Here is a 22,898-nt window from a genome sequence, read left to right on the forward strand (position 1 = left end):
GGGGCAGCCATATTGGAGGGGGGCATCACTAAGGAAATGCTAGGGGGCAGCCATATTGGAGGGGGGCATCACTAAGGAACTGCTAGGGGGCAGCCATATTGGAGGGGGGCATCACTAAGGAAATGCTAGGGGGCAGCCATATTGGAGGGGGGCATTACTAAGGAAATGCTAGGGGGCAGCCATATTGGAGGGGGGCATTACTAAGGAAATGCTAGGGGGCAGCCATATTGGAGGGGGGCATTACTAAGGAACTGCTAGGGGGCGGCCATATTGGAGGGGGGCATCACTAAGGAACTGCTAGGGGGCGGCCATATTGGAGGGGTGCATTACTAAGGAAATGCTAGGGGGCGGCCATATTGGAGGGGGGCATTACTATGGAAATGCTAGGGGGCGGCCATATTGGAGGGGGGCATCACTAAGGAAATGCTAGGGGGCGGCCATATTGGAGGGGGGCATTACTATGGAACTGCTAGGGGGCGGCCATATTGGAGGGGGGCATCACTAAGGAAATGCTAGGGGGCGGCCATATTGGAGGGGGGCATTACTATGGAACTGCTAGGGGGCGGCCATATTGGAGGGGGGCATCACTAAGGAAATGCTAGAGGGCGGCCATATTGGAGGGGGGCATTACTATGGAAATTCTAGGGGGCAGCCATATTGGAGGGGGGCATTACTAAGGAAATGCTAGGGGCGGCCATATTGGAGGGGGGCATTACTAAGGAAATGCTAGGGGGCGGCCATATTGGAGAGGGGCATTACTAAGGAAATGCTAGGGGGCGGCCATATTGGAGAGGGGCATTACTAAGGAAATGCTAGGGGGCGGCCATATTGGAGGGGGGCATTACTAAGGAAATGCTAGGGGGCGGCCATATTGGAGGGGGGCATCACTAAGGAAATGCTAGGGGGCGGCCATATTGGAGAGGGGCATTACTAAGGAAATGCTAGGGGGCGGCCATATTGGAGGGGCGCATCACTAAGGAAATGCTAGGGGGCGGCCATATTGGAGGGGGGCATCACTAAGGAAATGCTAGGGGGTGGCCATATTGGAGGGGGGCATTACTATGGAAATTCTAGGGGGCGGCCATATTGGAGGGGGGCATTACTAAGGAAATGCAAGGGGGCGGCCATATTGGAGGGGGGCATTACTAAGGAAATGCTAGGGGGCGGCCATATTGGAGGGGGGCATTACTATGGAAATTCTAGGGGGCAGCCATATTGGAGGGGGGCATTACTAAGGAAATGCTAGGGGGCGGCCATATTGGAGCGGGGCATCACTAAGGAAATGCTAGGGGACGGCCATATTGGAGGGGCGCATCACTAAGGAAATGCTAGGGGGCGGCCATATTGGAGGGGGGCATTACTAAGGAAATGCTAGGGGGCGGCCATATTGGAGCGGGGCATCACTAAGGAAATGCTAGGGGACGGCCATATTGGAGGGGCGCATCACTAAGGAAATGCTAGGGGGCGGCCATATTGGAGGGGGGCATTACTATGGAAATTCTAGGGGGCAGCCATATTGGAGGGGGGCATTACTAAGGAAATGCTAGGGGGCGGCCATATTGGAGGGGGGCATTACTAAGGAAATGCTAGGGGGCAGCCATATTGGAGGGGGGCATCACTAAGGAAATGCTAGGGGGCAGCCATATTGGAGGGGGGCATTACTAAGGAAATGCTAGGGGGCGGCCATATTGGAGGGGGGCATTACTAAGGAAATGCTAGGGGGCGGCCATATTGGAGGGGGGCATTACTAAGGAAATGCTAGGGGGCGGCCATATTGGAGGGGGGCATTACTATGGAAATGCTAGGGGGCGGCCATATTGGAGGGGGGCATTACTATGGAAATGCTAGGGGGCGGGCGGCCATTTTGGAGGGGGGTATTACTAAGGAAATGCTAGGGGGCGGCCATATTGGAGGGGGCATTACTATGGAAATTCTAGGGGGCGGCCATATTAGAGGGGGCATTACTATGGAAATTCTAGGGGGCGGCCATATTGGAGGGGGGCATTACTAAGGAAATGCTAGGGGGCGGCCATATTGGAGGGGCGCATCACTAAGGAAATGCTAGGGGGCGGCCATATTGGAGGGGGGCATTACTAAGGAAAATCTAGGGAGCGGCCATATTGGAGGGGGGCATCACTAAGGAAATGCTAGGGGGCGGCCATATTGGAGGGGGGCATTACTATGGAAATTCTAGGGGGCAGCCATATTGGAGGGGGGCATTACTATGGAACTGCTAGGGGGCGGCCATATTGGAGGGGGGCATTACTAAGGAAATGCTAGGGGGCGGCCATATTGGAGGGGGGCATCACTAAGGAAATGCTAGGGGGCGGCCATATTGGAGGGGGGCATTACTATGGAAATTCTAGGGGGCAGCCATATTGGAGGGGGGCATTACTAAGGAAATGCTAGGGGCAGCAATATTGGGGGGGGCATTACTAAGGAAATGCTAGGGGGCGGCCATATTGGAGGGGGGCATCACTAAGGAAATGCTAGGGGGCGGCCATATTGGAGAGGGGCATCACTAAGGAAATGCTAGGGGGTGGCCATATTGGAGGGGCGCATCACTAAGGAAATGTTAGGGGGCGGCCATATTGGAGGGGCGCATCACTAAGGAAATGCTAGGGGGCAGCCATATTGGAGGGGGGCATTACTAAGGAAATGCTAGGGGGCGGCCATATTGGAGGGGGGCATCACTAAGGAAATGCTAGAGGGCGGCCATATTGGAGGGGGGCATCACTAAGGAAATGCTAGAGGGCGGCCATATTGGAGGGGGGCATCACTAAGGAAATGCTAGGGGGCGGCCATATTGGAGGGGGGCATCACTAAGGAAATGCTAGGGGGCGGCCATATTGGAGGGGGGCATCACAAAGGAAATGCTAGAGGGCGGCCATATTGGAGGGGGGCATTACTAAGGAAATGCTAGGGGGCGGCCATATTGGAGGGGGGCATCACTAAGGAAATGCTAGAGGGCGGCCATATTGGAGGAGGGCATTACTAAGGAAATGCTAAGGGGCGGCCATATTAGAGGGGGGCATCACTAAGGAAATGCTACAGGGCGGCCATATTGGAGGGGGGCATTACTAAGGAAATGCTAGGGGGCGGCCATATTGGAGGGGGGCATCACTAAGGAAATGCTAGAGGGCGGCCATATTGGAGGAGGGCATTACTATTGAAATGCTAGGGGGCGTCCATATTGGAGGGGGGCACTACTATGGAAATGCTAGGGGGCGGCCATATTGGAGGGGGGCATTACTATGGAAATGCTAGGGGGCGGCCATATTGGAGGGGGGCATTACTATGGAAATGCTAGGGGGCGGCCATATTGGAGGGGGGCATCACTAAGGAAATGCTAGAGGGCGGCCATATTGGAGGGGGGCATTACTATGGAAATGCTAGGGGGCGGCCATATTGGAGGGAGGCATCACTAAGGAAATGCTAGGAGGCGGCCATATTGGAGGGGGGCATCACTAAGGAAATGCTAGAGGGCGGCCATATTGGAGGGGGGCATTACTATGGAAATGCTAGGGGGCGGCCATATTGGAGGGGGGCATCACTAAGGAAATGCTAGAGGGCGGCCATATTGGAGGAGGGCATTACTAAGGAAATGCTAGGGGGTGGCCATATTGGAGGGGGGCATCACTAAGGAAATGCTAGAGGGCGGCCATATTGGAGGGGGGCATTACTAAGGAAATGCTAGGGGGCGGCCATATTGGAGGGGGGCATCACTAAGGAAATGCTAGAGGGCGGCCATATTGGAGGAGGGCATTACTATTGAAATGCTAGGGGGCGGCCATATTGGAGGGGGGCATTACTGTGGAAATGCTAGGGGGCGGCCATATTGGAGGGGGGCATTACTATGGAAATGCTAGGGGGCGGCCATATTGGAGGGGGGCATTACTATGGAAATGCTAGGGGGCGGCCATATTGGAGGGGGGCATTACTATGGAAATGCTAGGGGGCGGCCATATTGGATTGGGGCATTACTAAGGAAATGCTAGGGGGCGGCCATATTGGAGGGGGGCATTACTAAGGAAATGCTAGGGGGCGGCCATATTGGAGGGGGGCATTACTAAGGAAATGCTAGGGGGCGGCCATATTGGAGGGGGGCATTACTAAGGAAATGCTAGGGGGCAGCTATATTGGAGGGGGGCATTACTAAGGAAATGCTAGGGGGCGGCCATATTGGAGGGGGGCATTACTAAGGAAATGCTAGGGGGCGGCCATATTGGAGGGGCGCATCACTAAGGAAATGCTAGGGGGCGGCCATGTTGGAGGGGGGCATCACTAAGGAAATGCTAGGGGGCGGCCATATTGGAGGGGGGCATTACTAAGGAAATGCTAGGGGGCGGCCATATTGGAGGGGGGCATCACTAAGGAAATGCTAGGGGGCGGCCATATTGGAGGGGGGCATCACTAAGGAAATGCTAGGGGGCGGCCATATTGGAGGGGGGCATCACTAAGGAAATGCTAGGGGGCGGCCATATTGGAGGGGGGCATCACTAAGGAAATGCTAGGGGGCGGCCATATTGGAGGGGGGCATCACTAAGGAAATGCTAGGGGGCGGCCATATTGGAGGGGGGCATCACTAAGGAAATGCTAGGGGGCGGCCATATTGGAGGGGGGCATCACTAAGGAAATGCTAGGGGGCGGCCATATTGGAGGGGGGCATCACAAAGGAAATGCTAGGGGGCGGCCATATTGGAGGGGGGCATTACTATGGAAATTCTAGGGGGCAGCCATATTAGAGGGGGGCATTACTAAGGAAATGCTAGGGGGCGGCCATATTGGAGCGGGGCATCACTAAGGAAATGCTAGGGGACGGCCATATTGGAGGGGCGCATCACTAAGGAAATGCTAGGGGGCGGCCATATTGGAGGGGGGCATTACTATGGAAATTCTAGGGGGCAGCCATATTGGAGGGGGGCATTACTAAGGAAATGCTAGGGGGCGGCCATATTGGAGGGGGGCATTGCTAAGGAAATGCTAGGGGGCAGCCATATTGGAGGGGGGCATCACTAAGGAAATGCTAGGGGGCAGCCATATTGGAGGGGGGCATTACTAAGGAAATGCTAGGGGGCGGCCATATTGGAGGGGGGCATTACTAAGGAAATGCTAGGGGGTGGCCATATTGGAGGGGGGCATTACTAAGGAAATGCTAGGGGGCAGCCATATTGGAGGGGGGCATTACTATGGAAATGCTAGGGGGCGGCCATATTGGAGGGGGGCATTAATATGGAAATGCTAGGGGACGGCCATTTTGGAGGGGGGTATTACTAAGGAAATGCTAGGGGGCGGCCATATTGGAGGGGGTATTACTATGGAAATTCTAGGGGGCGGCCATATTAGAGGGGGCATTACTATGGAAATTCTAGGGGGCGGCCATATTGGAGGGGGGCATTACTAAGGAAATGCTAGGGGGCGGCCATATTGGAGGGGCGCATCACTAAGGAAATGCTAGGGGGCGGCCATATTGGAGGGGGGCATTACTAAGGAAAATCTAGGGAGCGGCCATATTGGAGGGGGGCATCACTAAGGAAATGCTAGGGGGCGGCCATATTGGAGGGGGGCATTACTATGGAAATTCTAGGGGGCAGCCATATTGGAGGGGGGCATTACTATGGAACTGCTAGGGGGCGGCCATATTGGAGGGGGGCATTACTAAGGAAATGCTAGGGGGCGGCCATATTGGAGGGGGGCATCACTAAGGAAATGCTAGGGGGCGGCCATATTGGAGAGGGGCATTACTATGGAAATTCTAGGGGGCATCCATACTGGAGGGGGGCATTACTAAGGAAATGCTAGGGGCGGCCATATTGGAGGGGGGCATCACTAAGGAAATGCTAGGGCGCGGCCATATTGGAGGGGGGCATTACTATGGAAATGCTAGGGGGCGGCCATATTGGAGGGGGGCATCACTAAGGAAATGCTAGGGGGCGGCCATATTGGAGAGGGGCATTACTAAGGAAATGCTAGGGGGCGGCCATATTGGAGGGGGTATTACTATGGAAATGCTAGGGGGCGGCCGTATTGGAGGGGGGCATTACTATGGAAATGCTAGGGGGCGGCCATATTGGAGGGGGGCATTACTATGGAAATGCTAGGGGGCGGCCATATTGGAGGGGGGCATTACTATGGAAATGCTAGGGGGCGGCCATATTGGAGGGGGGCATTACTATGGAAATGCTAGGGGGCGGCCATATTGGATTGGGGCATTACTAAGGAAATGCTAGGGGGCGGCCATATTGGAGGGGGGCATCACTAAGGAAATGCTAGGGGGCGGCCATATTGGAGGGGGGCATCACTAAGGAAATGCTAGGGGGCGGCCATATTGGAGGGGGGCATCACTAAGGAAATGCTAGAGGGCGGCCATATTGGAGGGGGGCATTACTATGGAAATGCTAGGGGGCGGCCATATTGGAGGGGGGCATTACTATGGAAATGCTAGGGGGCGGCCATATTGGAGGGGGGCATTACTATGGAAATGCTAGGGGGCGGCCATGTTGGAGGGGGTATTACTATGGAAATGCTAGGGGGCGGCCATATTGGAGGGGGGCATTACTATGGAAATGCTAGGGGGCGGCCATTTTGGAGGGGGGTATTACTAAGGAAATGCTAGGGGGCGGCCATATTGGAGGGGGCATTACTACGGAAATTCTAGGGGGCGGCCATATTAGAGGGGGCATTACTATGGAAATTCTAGGGGGCGGCCATATTGGAGGGGGGCATTACTAAGGAAATGCTAGGGGGCGGCCATATTGGAGGGGGGCATTACTAAGGAAAAGCTAGGGAGCGGCCATATTGGAGGGGGGCATTACTAAGGAAATGCTAGGGGGTGGCCATATTGGAGATGGGCATCACTAAGGAAATGCTAGGGGGCGGCCATATTGGAGGGGGGCATTACTAAGGAAATGCTAGGGGACGGCCATATTGGAGATGGGCATCACTAAGGAAATGCTAGGGGGCGGCCATATTGGAGGGGGGCATTACTATGGAAATTCTAGGGGGCGGCCACATTGGAGGGGGCATCGATAACAGTGGGAATCTCATATGAAAACGTCCAGGGGAGCAGATTCTGGTCTCTGTCCTGGTGGGAGGAATCATTCCAGGAGAGGCTCCCAGGTATTGATCTCCAGCGATGAAGATCCTTATCTGCGTCTTGAGGCGGTCACATAATTATCAAATCCATAGGTCAAACAGCGGGGGTCATCGAGGAGCAGAGAAACCCAGATCAGATCTGCAGAGGGGCATCAATCAGAGCGACATGTGGGGGAGGCAGAGCACACGTACAGCAACGAGTCACTTATAGCGGGGTCTGCACATAGGGGGCCGCACCTCACCCCCAAGTCTCACTGCTGCACTTCATTTTATGGGTCAGATATACATTGCTTAGATACACCATATTATATCCTCCAGTCACATCCAAAGCTGCAGGCAATCGATGCTCTGTATGCAGGACTTTACATCTTGTGGCTGCCCCCTGCTGGCTCGCTGTCTGTGGTGCATCAGAAGAAGGAAAAATGGCCCCACCGTTTATGGGGCTCCATGACCCTACCACTGCCACAGTATATTCAGACCCCCATTCCCATGTCATGTAGAATTTAAAGGGGCTGTGCCAAGTTTTAAAGTCATCCCCTGAAAATAGGGTTCAGATAATTTACTGATCGCGGGGGTCCAACGATCCTGAATATGCGGCTCCACCAAAGCTTCATCTTTTATGGGACCGATGGAGGAAGCCGAGCACTGCGCTGTGCGTTTGCTGGAAGTCCCACAGACAATGAATGGAGCGAAGTCTGAGCTCACCCCCCCCCCTTCATTCAAGACAGGCTAGGATCTCTGGGAACCCAGCATGTGGACCCTCAGGGATCAGGAAGTTATCGCCTATACTACGTACAAATTTGATGATAAACCAGCGGTATTCCCATCTCCAAGATCCTATCCTAATATGTAGTAGGAGGTGTAATAATAATAATAGCAAATACCTCCAATTAGAAATGTAGTCTAGTTCTTCTGATTCGCTATGTCTCTTTCCTCATGTGCAGGACCGTAGGTAACCATGGTTATGACCACTAACAACTAGCTAATTGTCACTGTATCAGTGGTTGTAACCATGGATACCTAAGGTCCGGCACATGAGGAAAGAGACATAGCGAATCAGAAGAACTATACAACTTTTCTAATTGGAGGTATTTGCTAATATCATTATTACCCCTACAACATGTTGGGATAGGATCTTGGAGATTGGAATACCCCTTTAATCTTTAATGCCCTGATGTTGTTCAGAAGCCGCCAGTAGAATCGTGGGTGCAGCTTTGGGTGTGACTAGAGTATTTGACCTGTTCTTCCTCCGGGCCCGTACCGGAGAAGTGATGTCATGAGTGTTGGTATAGTCATTCCTATGTTCTATCATCACCAGGTACAACGTCTGTGCCCACCCGGGCCGCCCCTGTGTCCCTGACTGAAGACCTGGCCCCTGCAGGGGTCAGCGAGACCTCCGGCGTCCTCACCACGGCCATCGGGGGGACATTCTCACTTCCTCCACCCCTCAGCACATTGACGCCTCCATCTCCAGCCCCAACAGGAGGTCCAGGACCCTCTGCAGAAGGCGAGGAAGAGACCACCACCACTCTGATCACCACCACCACCGTAACGACCGTGCACAGCCCAGGTGAGGATGATGGGGGTGACCCTGGCTGGGTGTAGTCATCCTCTCCAAAGGATGCAGAACTACAACTCTCAGCTTGCCCTGACAACCACCAGGGTGGTGTATGATGGGAGTTTCTGTCTCCTTCTCTGCAGTTCTCTGTAATAATAACATCTCGGAGCTGGAAGGCATCCTGGAGGCTCCGGAATATTCGGGGGGAAGCTTCTTTGGCGGCCTGGACTGCACATACAGCGTGTCCGTGTACCTGGGGTACGGCGTGGAGATCCGGGTGAGTGTGATCAGCGATGGGATCTCTGTCCCCGAGTCATCCTCACCAGGGCCACAACCAACATGGCTGTCACCTCAGACACCGCGAGGGTTGTCGCTGCGCCCCCACAACCCAGGATGGCCCCAAATGTGACAATCGTTACCATCCTGATAGGAGACGACTCGGGGTTAATTGTTTTCCATAATGATGAGAAAGATTTATATCGGCCAAATGTTTCCAGGTGGAGAAGCTAAACCTGTCCAAGGAGGAGGCGCTGAGCGTGGAGGGGTTAGAAGAAGATCACCGCTTCCTGCTGGCCAATGAGACGCTGATGGCAGAGGGTCAGGTGATCCGCAGTCCAACCAATCACATTGCAGTACGGTTCCAGACATACCGCTCCACCAGCCCTGGAGCATTCAAACTGCGCTACCAAGGTAAAATGTTTATCACAGCCCTCTCCATATCATAGTCACCCGTCCACTAATCATTGCACATAGGGGCGGTATTATAGTAGTTATATTCCTGTACATAGGAGCAGTATTATAGTAGTTATATTCATGTACATAGCGGGCAGTATTATAGTAGTTATATTCTTGTACATAGGAGCAGTATTATAGTAGTTATATTCTTGTACATAGCGGGCAGTATTATAGTAGTTATATTCTAGTACATAGGAGCAGTATTATAGTAGTTATATTCTTGTACATAGGAGCAGTATTATAGTAGTTATATTCTAGTACATAGGAGCAGTATTATAGTAGTTATATTCATGTACATAGCGGGCAGTATTATAGTAGTTATATTCTTGTACATAGGAGCAGTATTATAGTAGTTATATTCTTGTACATAGCGGGCAGTATTATAGTAGTTATATTCTAGTACATAGGAGCAGTATTATAGTAGTTATATTCTAGTACATAGGAGCAGTATTATAGTAGTTATATTCTAGTACATAGGAGCAGTATTATAGTAGTTATATTCTTGTACATAGGAGCAGTATTATAGTAGTTATATTCTTGTACATAGGGGCAGTATTATAGTAGTTATATTCTTGTACATAGGAGCAGTATTATAGTAGTTATATTCTTGTACATTGGGAGCAGTATTATAGTAGTTATATTCTTGTACATAGGGGGCTGTATTATAGTAGTTATATTCTTGTACATAGGGGCAGTATTATAGTAGTTATATTCTTGTACATAGGGGGCAGTATTATAGTAGTTATATTCTTATACATAGGGGCAGTATTATAGTAGTTATATTCTTATACATAGGGGCAGTATTATAGTAGTTATATTCTTGTACATAGGAGCAGTATTATAGTAGTTATATTCTTGTACATAGGAGCAGTATTATACCGTAGTAGTTATATTCCTGTACATAGGGGGCAGTATTGTAGTAGTTATATTCTTGTACATAGGGAGCAGTATTATAGTAGTTATATTCTTATACATAGGGGCAGTATTATAGTAGTTATATTCTTGTACATAGGGAGCAGTATTATAGTAGTTATATTCTTATACATAGGGGGCAGTATTATAGTAGTTATATTCTTGTACATAGGGGCAGTATTATAATAGTTATATTCTTGTACATAGGGGCAGTATTATAGTAGTTATATTCTTGTACATAGGGGCAGTATTATAGTAGTTATATTCTTGTACATAGGGGGCAGTATTATAGTAGTTATATTCTTGTACATAGGGGCAGTATTATAGTAGTTATATTCTTGTACATGGGGCAGTATTATAGTAGTTATATTCTTGTACATAGGGGCAGTATTATAGTAGTTATATTCTTGTACATAGGAGCAGTATTATAGTAGTTATATTCTTGTGCATAGGGAGCCGTATTATAGTAGTTATATTCTTATACATAGGGGCAGTATTATAGTAGTTATATTCTTGTACATAGGAGCAGTATTATAGTAGTCATATTCCTGTACATAGGGGGCAGTATTATAGTAGTTATATTCTTGTACATAGGAGCAGTATTATAGTAGTTATATTCCTGTACATAGGAGCAGTATTATAGTAGTTATATTCTTGTACATAGGGGACAGTATTATAGTAGTTATATTCTTGTACATAGGGGGCAGTATTATAGTAGTTATATTCCTGTACATAGGAGCAGTATTATAGTAGTTATATTCCTGTACATAGGGGACAGTATTTTAGTAGTTATATTCTTGTACATAGGGGCAGTATTATAGTAGTTATATTCTTGTACATAGGAGCAGTATTATAGTAGTTATATTCTTGTACACAGGAGCAGTATTATAGTAGTTATATTCTTGTACATAGGAGCAGTATTATAGTAGTTATATTCTTGTACATAGGGAGCAGTATTATAGTAGTTATATTCTTATACATAGGGGCAGTATTATAGTAGTTATATTCTTGTACATAGGAGCAGTATTATAGTAGTTATATTCTTGTACATAGGGGGCAGTATTATAGTAGTTATATTCTTGTGCATAGGGAGCCGTATTATAGTAGTTATATTCTTATACATAGGGGCAGTATTATAGTAGTTATATTCTTGTACATAGGAGCAGTATTATAGTAGTTATATTCCTGTACATAGGGGGCAGTATTATAGTAGTTATATTCTTGTACATAGGAGCAGTATTATAGTAGTTATATTCCTGTACATAGGAGCAGTATTATAGTAGTTATATTCTTGTACATAGGGGACAGTGTTATAGTAGTTATATTCTTGTACATAGGGGGCAGTATTATAGTAGTTATATTCCTGTACATAGGAGCAGTATTATAGTAGTTATATTCCTGTACATAGGGGACATTATTATAGTAGTTATATTCTTGTACATAGGGGCAGTATTATAGTAGTTATATTCTTGTATATAGGAGGCAGTATTATAGTAGTTATATTCTTGTACATAGGGGCAGTATTATAGTAGTTATATTCTTGTACATAGGGGGCAGTATTATAGTAGTTATATTCCTGTACATAGGGGACAGTATTATAGTAGTTATATTCTTGTACATAGGGGCAGTATTATAGTAGTTATATTCTTGTATATAGGAGGCAGTATTATAGTAGTTATATGCTTGTTCATAGGAGCAGTATTATAGTAGTTATATTCTTGTACATAGGGGGCAGTATTATAGTAGTTATATTCCTGTACATAGGGGACAGTATTATAGTAGTTATATTCTTGTACATAGGGGCAGTATCATAGTAGTTATATTCTTGTATATAGGAGGCAGTATTATAGTAGTTATATTCTTGTACATAGGGGCAGTATTATAGTAGTTATATTCTTGTACATAGGGGGCAGCATTATAGTAGTTATATTCTTGTACATAGGGGGCAGTATTATAGTAGTTATATTCTTGTACATAGGGGCAGTATTATAGTAGTTATATTCTTGTACATAGGGAGCAGTATTATAGTAGTTATATTCTTGTACATAGGGGCAGTATTATAGTAGTTATATTCTTGTACATAGGAGCAGTATTATAGTAGCTATATTCTTGTACATAGGGGGAGTATTATAGTAGTTATATTCTTGTACATAGGGAGCAGTATTATAGTAGTTATATTCTTGTACATAGGAGCAGTATTATAGTAGTTATATTCTTGTACATAGGAGCAGAATTATAGTAGTTATATTCCTGTACATAGGGGACAGTATTATAGTAGTTATATTCTTGTTCATAGGAGCAGTATTATAGTAGTTATATTCTTGTACATAGGGGCAGTATTATAGTAGTTATATTCTTGTTCATAGGAGCAGTATTATAGTAGTTATATTCTTGTACATAGGGAGCAGTATTATAGTAGTTATATTCTTGTTCATAGGAGCAGTGTTATAGTAGTTATATTCTTGTACATAGGGGGCAGTATTATAGTAGTTATATTCTTGTTCATAGGGGCAGTATTATAGTAGTTATATTCTTGTACATAGGGTTCAGTATTATAGTAGTTATATTCCTGTATATAGGGGCAGTATTATAGTAGTTATATTCCTGTACATAGGGGCGGTATTATAGTAGTTATATTCCTGTTTATAGGGGCAGTATTATAGTAGTCATATTCTTGTACATAGGGGCAGTATTATAGTAGTTATATTCTTGTACATAGGGGGCAGTATTATAGTAGTTATATTCTTGTACATAGGAGCAGTATTATAGTAGTTATATTCTTGTACATAGGGAGCAGTATTATAGTAGTTATATTCTTGTTCATAGGAGCAGTATTATAGTAGTTATATTCTTGTACATAGGGGGCAGTATTATAGTAGTTATATTCTTGTTCATAGGGGCAGTATTATAGTAGTTATATTCTTGTACATAGGGGGCAGTATTATAGTAGTTATATTCCTGTATATAGGGGCAGTATTATAGTAGTTATATTCTTGTACATAGGGGCAGTATTATAGTAGTTATATTCTTGTACATAGGGAGCTGTTATGAATGAGTCACCGTAGGAGGCAAAGGCAGAAATACAAGCTAAGTCCAGAAAACCAGAGAAGTTGGCAACTATCAGATTGCAGACCCCTGAACCTATCAACACAACTAGTAGTAGCCGTGGGGGGTTCCTATGATGCCCTAGACCCCTCGATCACAGCCGGAGAAATACATAGGCCTAAAGAAAGAAAGGGGAAATCTAAACTGCCCCAGAGCAGACCCCAAAGCAATAGACAGCCCCCAACATATAATGACGGTGAAGCAAGATGAAAATACTAACACAGACAGAAAGATAGACTGAGCAAAGACGGGGCCCCAAAACTACCTAGATAGGAAAGGACAGGAAGGCTGCTGTCTGCAATCTGCCAAAGAAGAGAAAACTTAGCTTTGGAGGAGCAGGAATTCAGACTGGTCTCCAAGGATCCCACAGAGAAATCACCCGTAGGGCAGAAGGGCGTCGGCAGCATTATATCCAGTCCGTAACTCCACTCAGCCAGTCACAATCATCAGCCTCAGGTGTTTGACAATCAGGCTCACTACCTTTCTTTACCAGAAGAGGGAGTTCCTCGGGCCTCAGTAATGAAGGGGAAAATGAACTCACAACAGTACCTCCCCCTTGAGGAGGGGTCACCGAACCCTCAACTATGCCACCAGGGCGATCAGGGTGAGCCCGATGAAAGGCACGCACCAATCGTTTGGCATGAATATCAGAGGCGGAGACCCAGGAATTATCCTCCTGACCATAACCCTTCCACTTAACCAAATACTGGAGTCTCCGTCTAGCCAGACGGGAATCCAGTACTTTCTCTACCTCATACTCCATGTTACCTTCAACCAATACAGGGTCTGGAGGTGCCACCCCCGGAACAACAGGTTCAACAAACCTCTTCAACAAAGACTTATGGAGCACATTATGGATTTTAAATGTGACAGGAAGAGCCAAACGAAAAGAGACCGGAATAATAATCTCCACAATCTTGTAAGGTCCAATAAATCTAGGCTTAAACTTAGGAGAAGCCACCTTCATAGCAATATTTTTTGATGATAACCACACCATATCACCAACCTTAAACTGGGGACCAATGGTCCTATGTCGGTTGGAAAACCGCTGGGCCTTCTCCTGGGAGAGAGATAACTTATCCACCACTTGGTCCCAGATCTGGTGCATTCTCTCCACCACAGTGTCAACACCTGGGCAGGCAGAGGGCTCCACCTGCCCTGAAGAAAATCGAGGATGAAACCCAAAGTTACAAAAAAAAGGTGACATCAAAGTGGCAGAACTAGCTCTATTATTCAAAGCAAATTCGGCCAAGGGCAAAAATGAAACCCAATCATCCTGATCAGCAGAAATAAAACATCTCAAATATGACTCCAAGGTCTGGTTTGTTCTCTCTGTCTGCCCATTGGTCTGAGGGTGAAAAGCAGAGGAGAAGGACAACTGAATTCCCAGCCTGGAACAGAAAGTTCTCCAAAATCTAGACACAAACTGCACTCCTCTGTCAGATACAGTGTTCTCAGGAATCCCGTGCAAACGAACCACCTGTTGCAAAAACAGGGGCACCAACTCAGAGGAAGACGGCAACTTAGGGAGTGGTACAAGATGAACCATCTTAGAGAACCTATCACAAATCACCCAAATAACAGTCATCCTCTGAGAGACAGGCATATCAGAGATGAAATCCATTGAAATATGGGTCCATGGCCTCTTGGGGACAGGCAAAGGCATCAACAACCCACTAGAGCGAGAACACGATTTAGACCGGGAGCACGTCCCACAGGACTGCACAAAATTCCTGACATCACGAGACGAGGAGGGCCACCAAAAAAAATGACTCACCAGATCTCTAGTACCAAAAATACCTGGATGACCAGCCAAAGCAGAGCAATGAACTTCAGACATCACTCTCTTCTTCCACTGGTCAGGAACATACAACTTTCCACTGGGACAACGCTCAGGTTTGTCCTCCTGTAACTCTTCCAGAGCACGTCTCAAATCGGTCGAGATGGCAGAAAGAACTACCCCTTCGCCTAAGATGGTAGCAGGCTTGGTCACCACAGGAGAATCAGCAAGGAAGCTCCTAGAGAGGGCGTCTGCCTTGACATTCTTTGTTCCAGGAAGAAAAGAAACCACAAAATCAAAACGTGTAATAAACAAGGCCCACCTAGCCTGTCTAGGGTTCAAGCGCTTAGCCGACGCTAGGTAAATCAAATTCGTGAGGACCATGACTTGATGCTTAGCTCCCTCCAACCAATGTCTCCACTCCTCAAATGCCCATTTCATGGCCAACAGTTCCCTATTCCCCACATCATAGTTACGTTCAGATGGAGAGAACTTTTGGGAAAAGAAAGCACAGGGATTCATTTTAGATGTTACAGGATCCTTTTGGGACAAAACAGCTCCTGCACCAATCTCAGAAGCATCCACCTCTACCTGGAACGGGAGTGAGACATCAGGTTGCCGCAAAACTGGGGCGGAGGTGAATCTTCGCTTCAACTCCTGAAAGGAAGAAACAGCCTCCGGAGACCAATTTAACACATCAGCACCCTTTTTAGTCAAATCAGTCAATGGCTTGGCAATACTAGAAAATTTTGCTATAAATTTCCGATAAAAATTAGCAAAACCCAAAAACTTCTGAAGGGCCTTCAAAGAAGTGGGCTGAACCCAATCGTGAATGGCCTGTACCTTGGCCGGGTCCATTTCAATAGTTGACGGGGACAAAATAAATCCCAAAAAAGAAATCCTCTGTACTCCAAAAAGGCATTTAGATCCCTTGACATACAGGGAATTCTCCCTCAAGATCCGGAACACAGTCCGAATATGTTCCACATGAGAATCCCAATCCTTGGAGAAGATCAAAATATCATCCAGATAGATAATCAAAAATTTATCGACAAAATCTCGGAAAATATCGTTCATGAAGCACTGGAAGACAGAAGGGGCATTAGTGAGCCCAAAAGGCATCACCAGATACTCAAAATGTCCCTCCGGAGTATTAAACGCCGTCTTCCATTCATCCCCATGCTTAATGCGAATAAGATTATACGCCCCCCTGAGGTCAAGCTTGGTAAACCAGCAAGCACCTTTAACTCTGGAGAATAGATCAGAAATCAGGGGTAACGGATACTGATATTTAACAGTAATTTTGTTGAGGGAACGATAATCAATACAAGGCCTTAATGAACCATCCTTTTTGGCTACAAAAAAAAAACGGCACCCAAGGGTGACGAGAATGGTCTAATATGACCCTTCTCCAACGCCTCCTTAATATAGGATCGCATAGCCTCGTGCTCGGGTACAGATAAATTGAAGAGCCGACCCTTGGGAAATTTACACCCCGGGCTCAGTTCAATTGCACAGTCATAACTCCTATGAGGAGGCAGAGACGCAGACTTATTCTCACTAAAAACATCATAAAAGTCCGCCAAATAATCAGGAACATCATGCGACTGAGGAGAGGTGGAAAACACCGGAGCCTCACTAAAGGCACACCGACAACCCCAACTCACCACAGACACAGATTTCCAATCCAAAACTGGATTATGAATCTGTAACCAGGGAAACCCCAGAACAACAGTATCATGCAGATTATGCAACACCAGAAATCTGCAATTTTCTTGATGGTCTGGGGCGACCCGCATCACCACCTGGGTCCAAAACTGGGGTTTATTTTTAGCCAAAGGAGTAGCATCAATTCCCCTCAAAGGGATAGGCGTCTGCAGAGGTGTCATCGGAAATCCACAACGTTTAGCAAAATCCAAGTCCATTAGGTTTAGGGCTGCTCCCGAATCCACAAACGCCTTGGCAGAAAATGTGGACAGGGAGCAGATCAGAGTAATAGCCAGAAGAAACTTAGGTTGAACACCCCCAACAGAAAACGTGTGTGCAAAGCGTTTCTCTCGTTTGGGACAGACAGAAATAATATGCGAGGTATCTCCACAGAAAAAACACAACTTATTACGCCTTCTGAACTCCTGACGCTGCTCTCTGGAAAAAACTCGATCACATTGCATAGGTTCAGACATTTGTTCAACAGGTGGCAACACCTCTCGTGCAGCTTTGTGTTCGCGCAAACGCCGATCAACCTGAATGGCTAATGACATAGAATCGTCAAGACCAGAGGGAACAGGAAATCCCACCATAGTATCTTTTACGGCTTCTGACAACCCCTTCCGAAAGAGAGCAGCCAAGGCACTATCATTCCAGGTAGCAAGTACTGCCCACTTTCGGAATCTTTGACAGTACAATTCTGCAGAATCACGACCCTGGCTCAATGCCAGCAGGGTCTTTTCAGCCTGATCAATGGCATTAGGTTCGTCATACAACAACCCCAAAGCTTGAAAGAATGCGTTCACATTAGTCAGAATAGGATCATCAGGTTTCAAAGAAAACGCCCAATCCTGGGGATCGCCGCGCAGCAAAGAGATGACAATTTTAACGTGCTGCGCGGAGCTCCCTGACGAGTTAGGCTTCAAGGCAAAAAATAATTTACAATTATTTTTGAAATTCAAAAATTTAGACCGATCCCCAAAAAATACATCAGGTGTGGGAATCTTTGGTTCAGCAGCATGTGAATGAGCAAGGTAGGCGGAAATTCCCCGCACTTCCGCAGCGAGCTGCTCCACACGATCAGACAATTGCTTTATCTCCATTGAGAGAAAAAAAAAATTCCCCCTAAGGCCTCAGAGATATAGAGGAAAAAATATACACCCTTTTTTTTTTTTTTTTTTTTTTTTTTTTTACAATTCTTTCCTGCTATTGAGTACCCTAGAATCTGCGGTATGGCGGGTGATTCTGTTATGAATGAGTCACCGTAGGAGGCAAAGGCAGAAATACAAGCTAAGTCCAGAAAACCAGAGAAGTTGGCAACTATCAGATTGCAGACCCCTGAACCTATCAACACAACTAGTAGTAGCCGTGGGGGGTTCCTACGATGCCCTAGACCCCTCGATCACAGCCGGAGAAATACATAGGCCTAAAGAAAGAAAGGGGAAATCTAAACTGCCCCAGAGCAGACCCCAAAGCAATAGACAGCCCCCAACATATAATGACGGTGAAGCAAGATGAAAATACTAACACAGACAGAAAGATAGACTGAGCAAAGACGGGGCCCCAAAACTACCTAGATAGGAAAGGACAGGAAGGCTGCTGTCTGCAATCTGCCAAAACCCTATCAAAGACATAATCCAACCAGCTGATATGAAAAAGGCCCTGAAGCAGCTAGGCTTCAAAAACTGAATCAGCACTCAGGTATTTTCAGAAGACAGAGCTAAATGAATTCAGCACACCCCAGCAGGGAATGGCAGAAATCCAGAAAAACAAAGCAAAAACAAAGTCAAAGCACAAAAGCAAAAGGCCGAACAGAAAACTTAGCTTTGGAGGAGCAGGAATTCAGACTGGTCTCCAAGGATCCCACAGAGAAATCACCCGCAGGGCAGAAGGGCGTCGGCAGCATTATATCCAGTCCGTAACTCCACTCAGCCAGTCACAATCATCAGCCTCAGGTGTTTGACAATCAGGCTCACTACCTTTCTTTACCAGAAGAGGGAGTTCCTCGGGCCTCAGTAATGAAGGGGAAAAAGAACTCACAACAGGGAGCAGTATTATAGTAGTTATATTCTTGTTCATAGGGGCAGTATTATAGTAGTTATATTCTTGTACATAGGGGGCAGTATTATAGTAGTTATATTCCTGTATATAGGGGCAGTATTACAGTAGTTATATTCTTGTACATAGGGGGAGTATTATAGTAGGTATATTCTTGTACATAGAGGGCAGTATTATAGTAGTTATATTCTTGTTCATAGGGGGCAGTATTATAGTAGTTATTGTTATGAGCTCATTTTCTGCTCCACCAGTTGAGAGTTCCCCTTCCGTTCTCCCTCTGGTGGTGACAGGAGGTAGTGAGGTTGGTTTGAGTGGTAGTAATCATCCACCTGGTGAGGAAGATAATGATTGGATCTCTGGAGTATCAGACTGGATATAAGACAGCCGACGCCCTATCCAGGTGCTGGTGATTCACTCTGCTTCTCAGGTCTAGGACTCAGCTCTGTTCCAGTCTTCTCAAAGATAAGTTTGTTTATTGCTAATGTTCACACTTGCTCTTGTTGGTCTTTTCAGTTTTTTGTGTGGTCAGCCAGCCCGGCTGGGCTGTGCTGAATTTCCACTCTTATTTGCCAAATTGCCTTTTTTTTGTCCCTTATTAGATTGGTCTCTTTTTGCTCTGTCTCAGAATATTTCCGAGTGCTGATATAGTGGGAGAAGTCTAGTGACTTCAGGGTTATTTTTGCTATCAGTTGTGTTGGACATTTTGTAGGGTTTTTTGGCAGACTGCAGACAGTGTCTTTCCTTTTCCTTTCCTTTCTAGTTAGTTTGGGCCCCATCGTTTGCTCAGCCTATTTTCCTGCCTTGCTTGTGTTTTCATCTTTTTTCACCGTCAATACATGTGGGGGGCTGTCTCTCCTTTGGGGTCTGCTCTGGGGCAGTTAGTTTTCCTCTTTTCCTGCTTTAGGCTTATCTAGTTCTCCGGTTGTGACGAGGCGTCTAGGACCACTGTAGGAACGCTCCACGACTGCTGCTAGTTGTGTGTTAGGATCAGGGGTCTGCAGTTTGCATAGTTACCAACCTTTTTGGTTTTCTGAGACTTAGCTTGTATTGTTTTTATTTCCTCCTCGGCTACCCGTTCATAACAGAATCACCAGCCATACCGCAGATTCTAGGGTACTCAAAAGCAGGAAAAAGAAAAGAAAAAAAAAATTGTCAGAATTTTTTTCTTTTTTATGTATATTTTTTCCTCTTTTTCTCTGGGGCCGTAGGAGGATTTTTTCCTTAATGGAGATTAAGCAATTGTCTGATCGTGTGGAGCAGCTCGCTGCTGAAGTGCAGGGAATTTCCGCCTATCTCGTTCAGTCACATGCTGCTGAACCAAAGATCCCCACTCCTGATGTGTTTTCTGGAGATCGGTCTAAATTTTTGAATTTTAAGAATAATTGTAAATTATTTCTTGCTTTGAAGCCTAACTCATCGGGGAGCTCTGCGCAGCAGGTTAAAATTGTAATCTCCTTGCTTCGCGGCGATCCCCAGGATTGGGCTTTTTCTCTGACACCTGAAAATCCTATTCTGACTAATGTGGATGCATTTTTTCAGGCCTTGCGGTTGTTGTATGATGAACCTAATGCCATTGATCAAGCTGAGAGAACCCTGTTGGCATTAAACCAGGGTCAGGATCCTGCAGAGTCATATTGTCAAAAATTCCGAAAGTGGGCGGTCCTTACTACATGGAATGATAGTGCATTGGCGGCTCTCTTTCGGAAAGGATTGTCAGAGACCGTAAAAGATGTTATGGTGGGATTTCCTGTTCCCTCTGGTCTGGATGATTCTATGTCATTAGCCATTCAAGTTGATCGGCGTTTACGTGAACGTAAAACTACACGGGAGGCGCTGCCACCTTTTGAACAAATGTCTGAACCTATGCAATGTGATGGGGTTTTGTCTAGGGCGCAACGTCAGGAGTTTAGAAGGCGTAATAAGCTGTGTTTTTTCTGTGGAGACGCCTCTCATACTATTTCTGTCTGCCCTAAATGAGAGAAACGTTTTGCACACACATTTGCTGTGGGCAGTGTACAACCTAAGTTCCTTTTGGCAATTACTTTGATCTGCTCCTTGTCCACATTTTCCACTAAGGCTTTTGTGGATTCAGGAGCAGCTCTGAATCTGATGGATTTGGACTTTGCTAAACATTGTGGTTTCTCCATGACGCCTCTGCGGACGCCTATCCCTTTGAGGGGTATTGATGCTACTCCTTTGGCGGAGAATAAACCTCAGTTTTGGACCCAGGTGATAATGCGAGTTTCCTCAGACCACCAAGAAAATTGTAAATTTTTGGTGCTGCATAATTTGCATGATACCATTGTTCTGGGTTTTCCCTGGTTGCAAACTCATAATCCAGTTTTGGATTGGAAATCTGGGTCTGTGGTGAGTTGGGATTGTCAGTGTGTTCTTAGTGATGCTCCTGTTTTCTCCACCTCTCCCCAGTCTCATGATGTTCCTGATTATCTGGCCGATCTTTCTGATGTATTTAGTGAGAGTAAGTCTGCGTCTTTGCCTCGTCACAGGAGTTATGACTGTGCAATTGAGTTGATGCCTGGGTGTAAATTTCCCAAGGGTCGGCTTTTCAACTTATCAGTACCCGAACATGATGCTATGCGATCTTATATTAAGGAGTCGTTGGAGAAGGGTCATATTAGACCATCCTCGTCACCTTTAGGCGCTGGGTTTTTTTTGTGGCCAAGAAAGATGGTTCATTAAGACCGTGTATTGATTATCGTTCCCTTAACAAGATGACAGTTAAATATCAGTACCCGTTACCTCTGATGTCTGATTTATTCTCCAGAGTTAAGAGTGCCTGCTGGTTTACCAAGCTTGACCTCAGGGGGGCGTATAATCTTATTCGCATCAAGCACGGGGATGAATGGAAGACGGCGTTTAATACTCCGGAGGGACATTTTGAGTACCTGGTGATGCCTTTTGGGCTCTCCAATGCCCCTTCTGTCTTCCAGTCCTTTATGAATGATATTTTCCGTGACTTTGTGGATAAGTTTTTGATCATCTATCTGGATGATATTTTGATCTTTTCTAGTGATTGGGATTCTCATGTGGAACATGTCCGGACTGTGTCCCGGATTTTGAGGGAGAATTCCCTGTATGTTAAGGGATCGAAGTGCCTCTTTGGAGTACAGAGGATTTCATTTTTGGGATTTATCTTGTCTCCATCGACTATTGAAATGGACCCGGCCAAGGTACAGGCCATTTATGATTGGGTTCAGCCTACTTCTTTGAAGGCTCTCCAGAAGATTTTGGGTTTTGCTAATTTCTTTCGTAAATTTATAGGTAATTTTTCTGGTATTGTCAAACCACTGACTGATCTGACCAAGAAGAGCGCCGATGTGCTGAATTGGTCTCCTGAGGCAGTCTCAGCATTTCAGGAGCTTAAGCGGAGGTTTACTTCAGCTCCAGTTTTACGGCAACCTGATGTCTCACTTCCATTTCAGGTGGAGGTAGATGCTTCTGAGATTGGTGCAGGAGCTGTGTTGTCCCAAAAAGACCCTGTGACTTCTAAGATGAATCCCTGTGCCTTCTTTTCTCGAAAGTTCTCCCCATCTGAACGCAACTATGACGTAGGGAATCGGGAATTGTTGGCCATGAAATGGGCATTTGAGGAGTGGAGACATTGGTTGGAGGGAGCTAGACATCAATTTGTGGTCCTCACTGATCACAAGAATCTGACTTATCTGGAGTCGGCCAAACGCTTGAATCCTAGACAGGCTAAATGGGCCTTGTTTTTCACGCGTTTTAATTTTGTGGTCTCTTTTCTTCAGGGCACAAAGAATGTTAAGGCAGACGCCCTTTCTAGGAGTTTCTTTGCTGATTCTCTTAATCTGACCGAGCCTACTACCATCCTAGGTGAGGGGGTAGTTCTTTCTGCCATTTCTCCGGATTTGAGACGCGCCCTGGAGGAATTTCAGGAGGATAAACCTGAGCGTTGCCCTATGGGAA

The 22,898-nt window shown here is 46.5% G+C and overlaps 1 protein-coding gene across 1 annotated transcript in view; it reads left to right on the plus strand.

The window, feature by feature from the left end:
• Positions 1 to 22,898, plus strand: part of SEZ6L2 (seizure related 6 homolog like 2) — a 70,636-nt gene that overhangs the window by 19,217 nt on the left and 28,521 nt on the right. Inside the window, exons 3-5 of the mRNA XM_073547410.1 lie at positions 8,414 to 8,665; positions 8,797 to 8,930; positions 9,151 to 9,343. Coding sequence (XP_073403511.1) covers positions 8,414 to 8,665; positions 8,797 to 8,930; positions 9,151 to 9,343 — 579 coding nt within the window. The remainder of the gene's footprint in view (positions 1 to 8,413; positions 8,666 to 8,796; positions 8,931 to 9,150; positions 9,344 to 22,898) is intronic.

Source organism: Dendrobates tinctorius, unplaced genomic scaffold, assembly GCF_039654945.1.
Source record: "Dendrobates tinctorius isolate UK_male_01 unplaced genomic scaffold, ASM3965494v1 ptg000152l, whole genome shotgun sequence".
NCBI classification, from domain to species: Eukaryota; Metazoa; Chordata; class Amphibia; order Anura; family Dendrobatidae; genus Dendrobates; species Dendrobates tinctorius.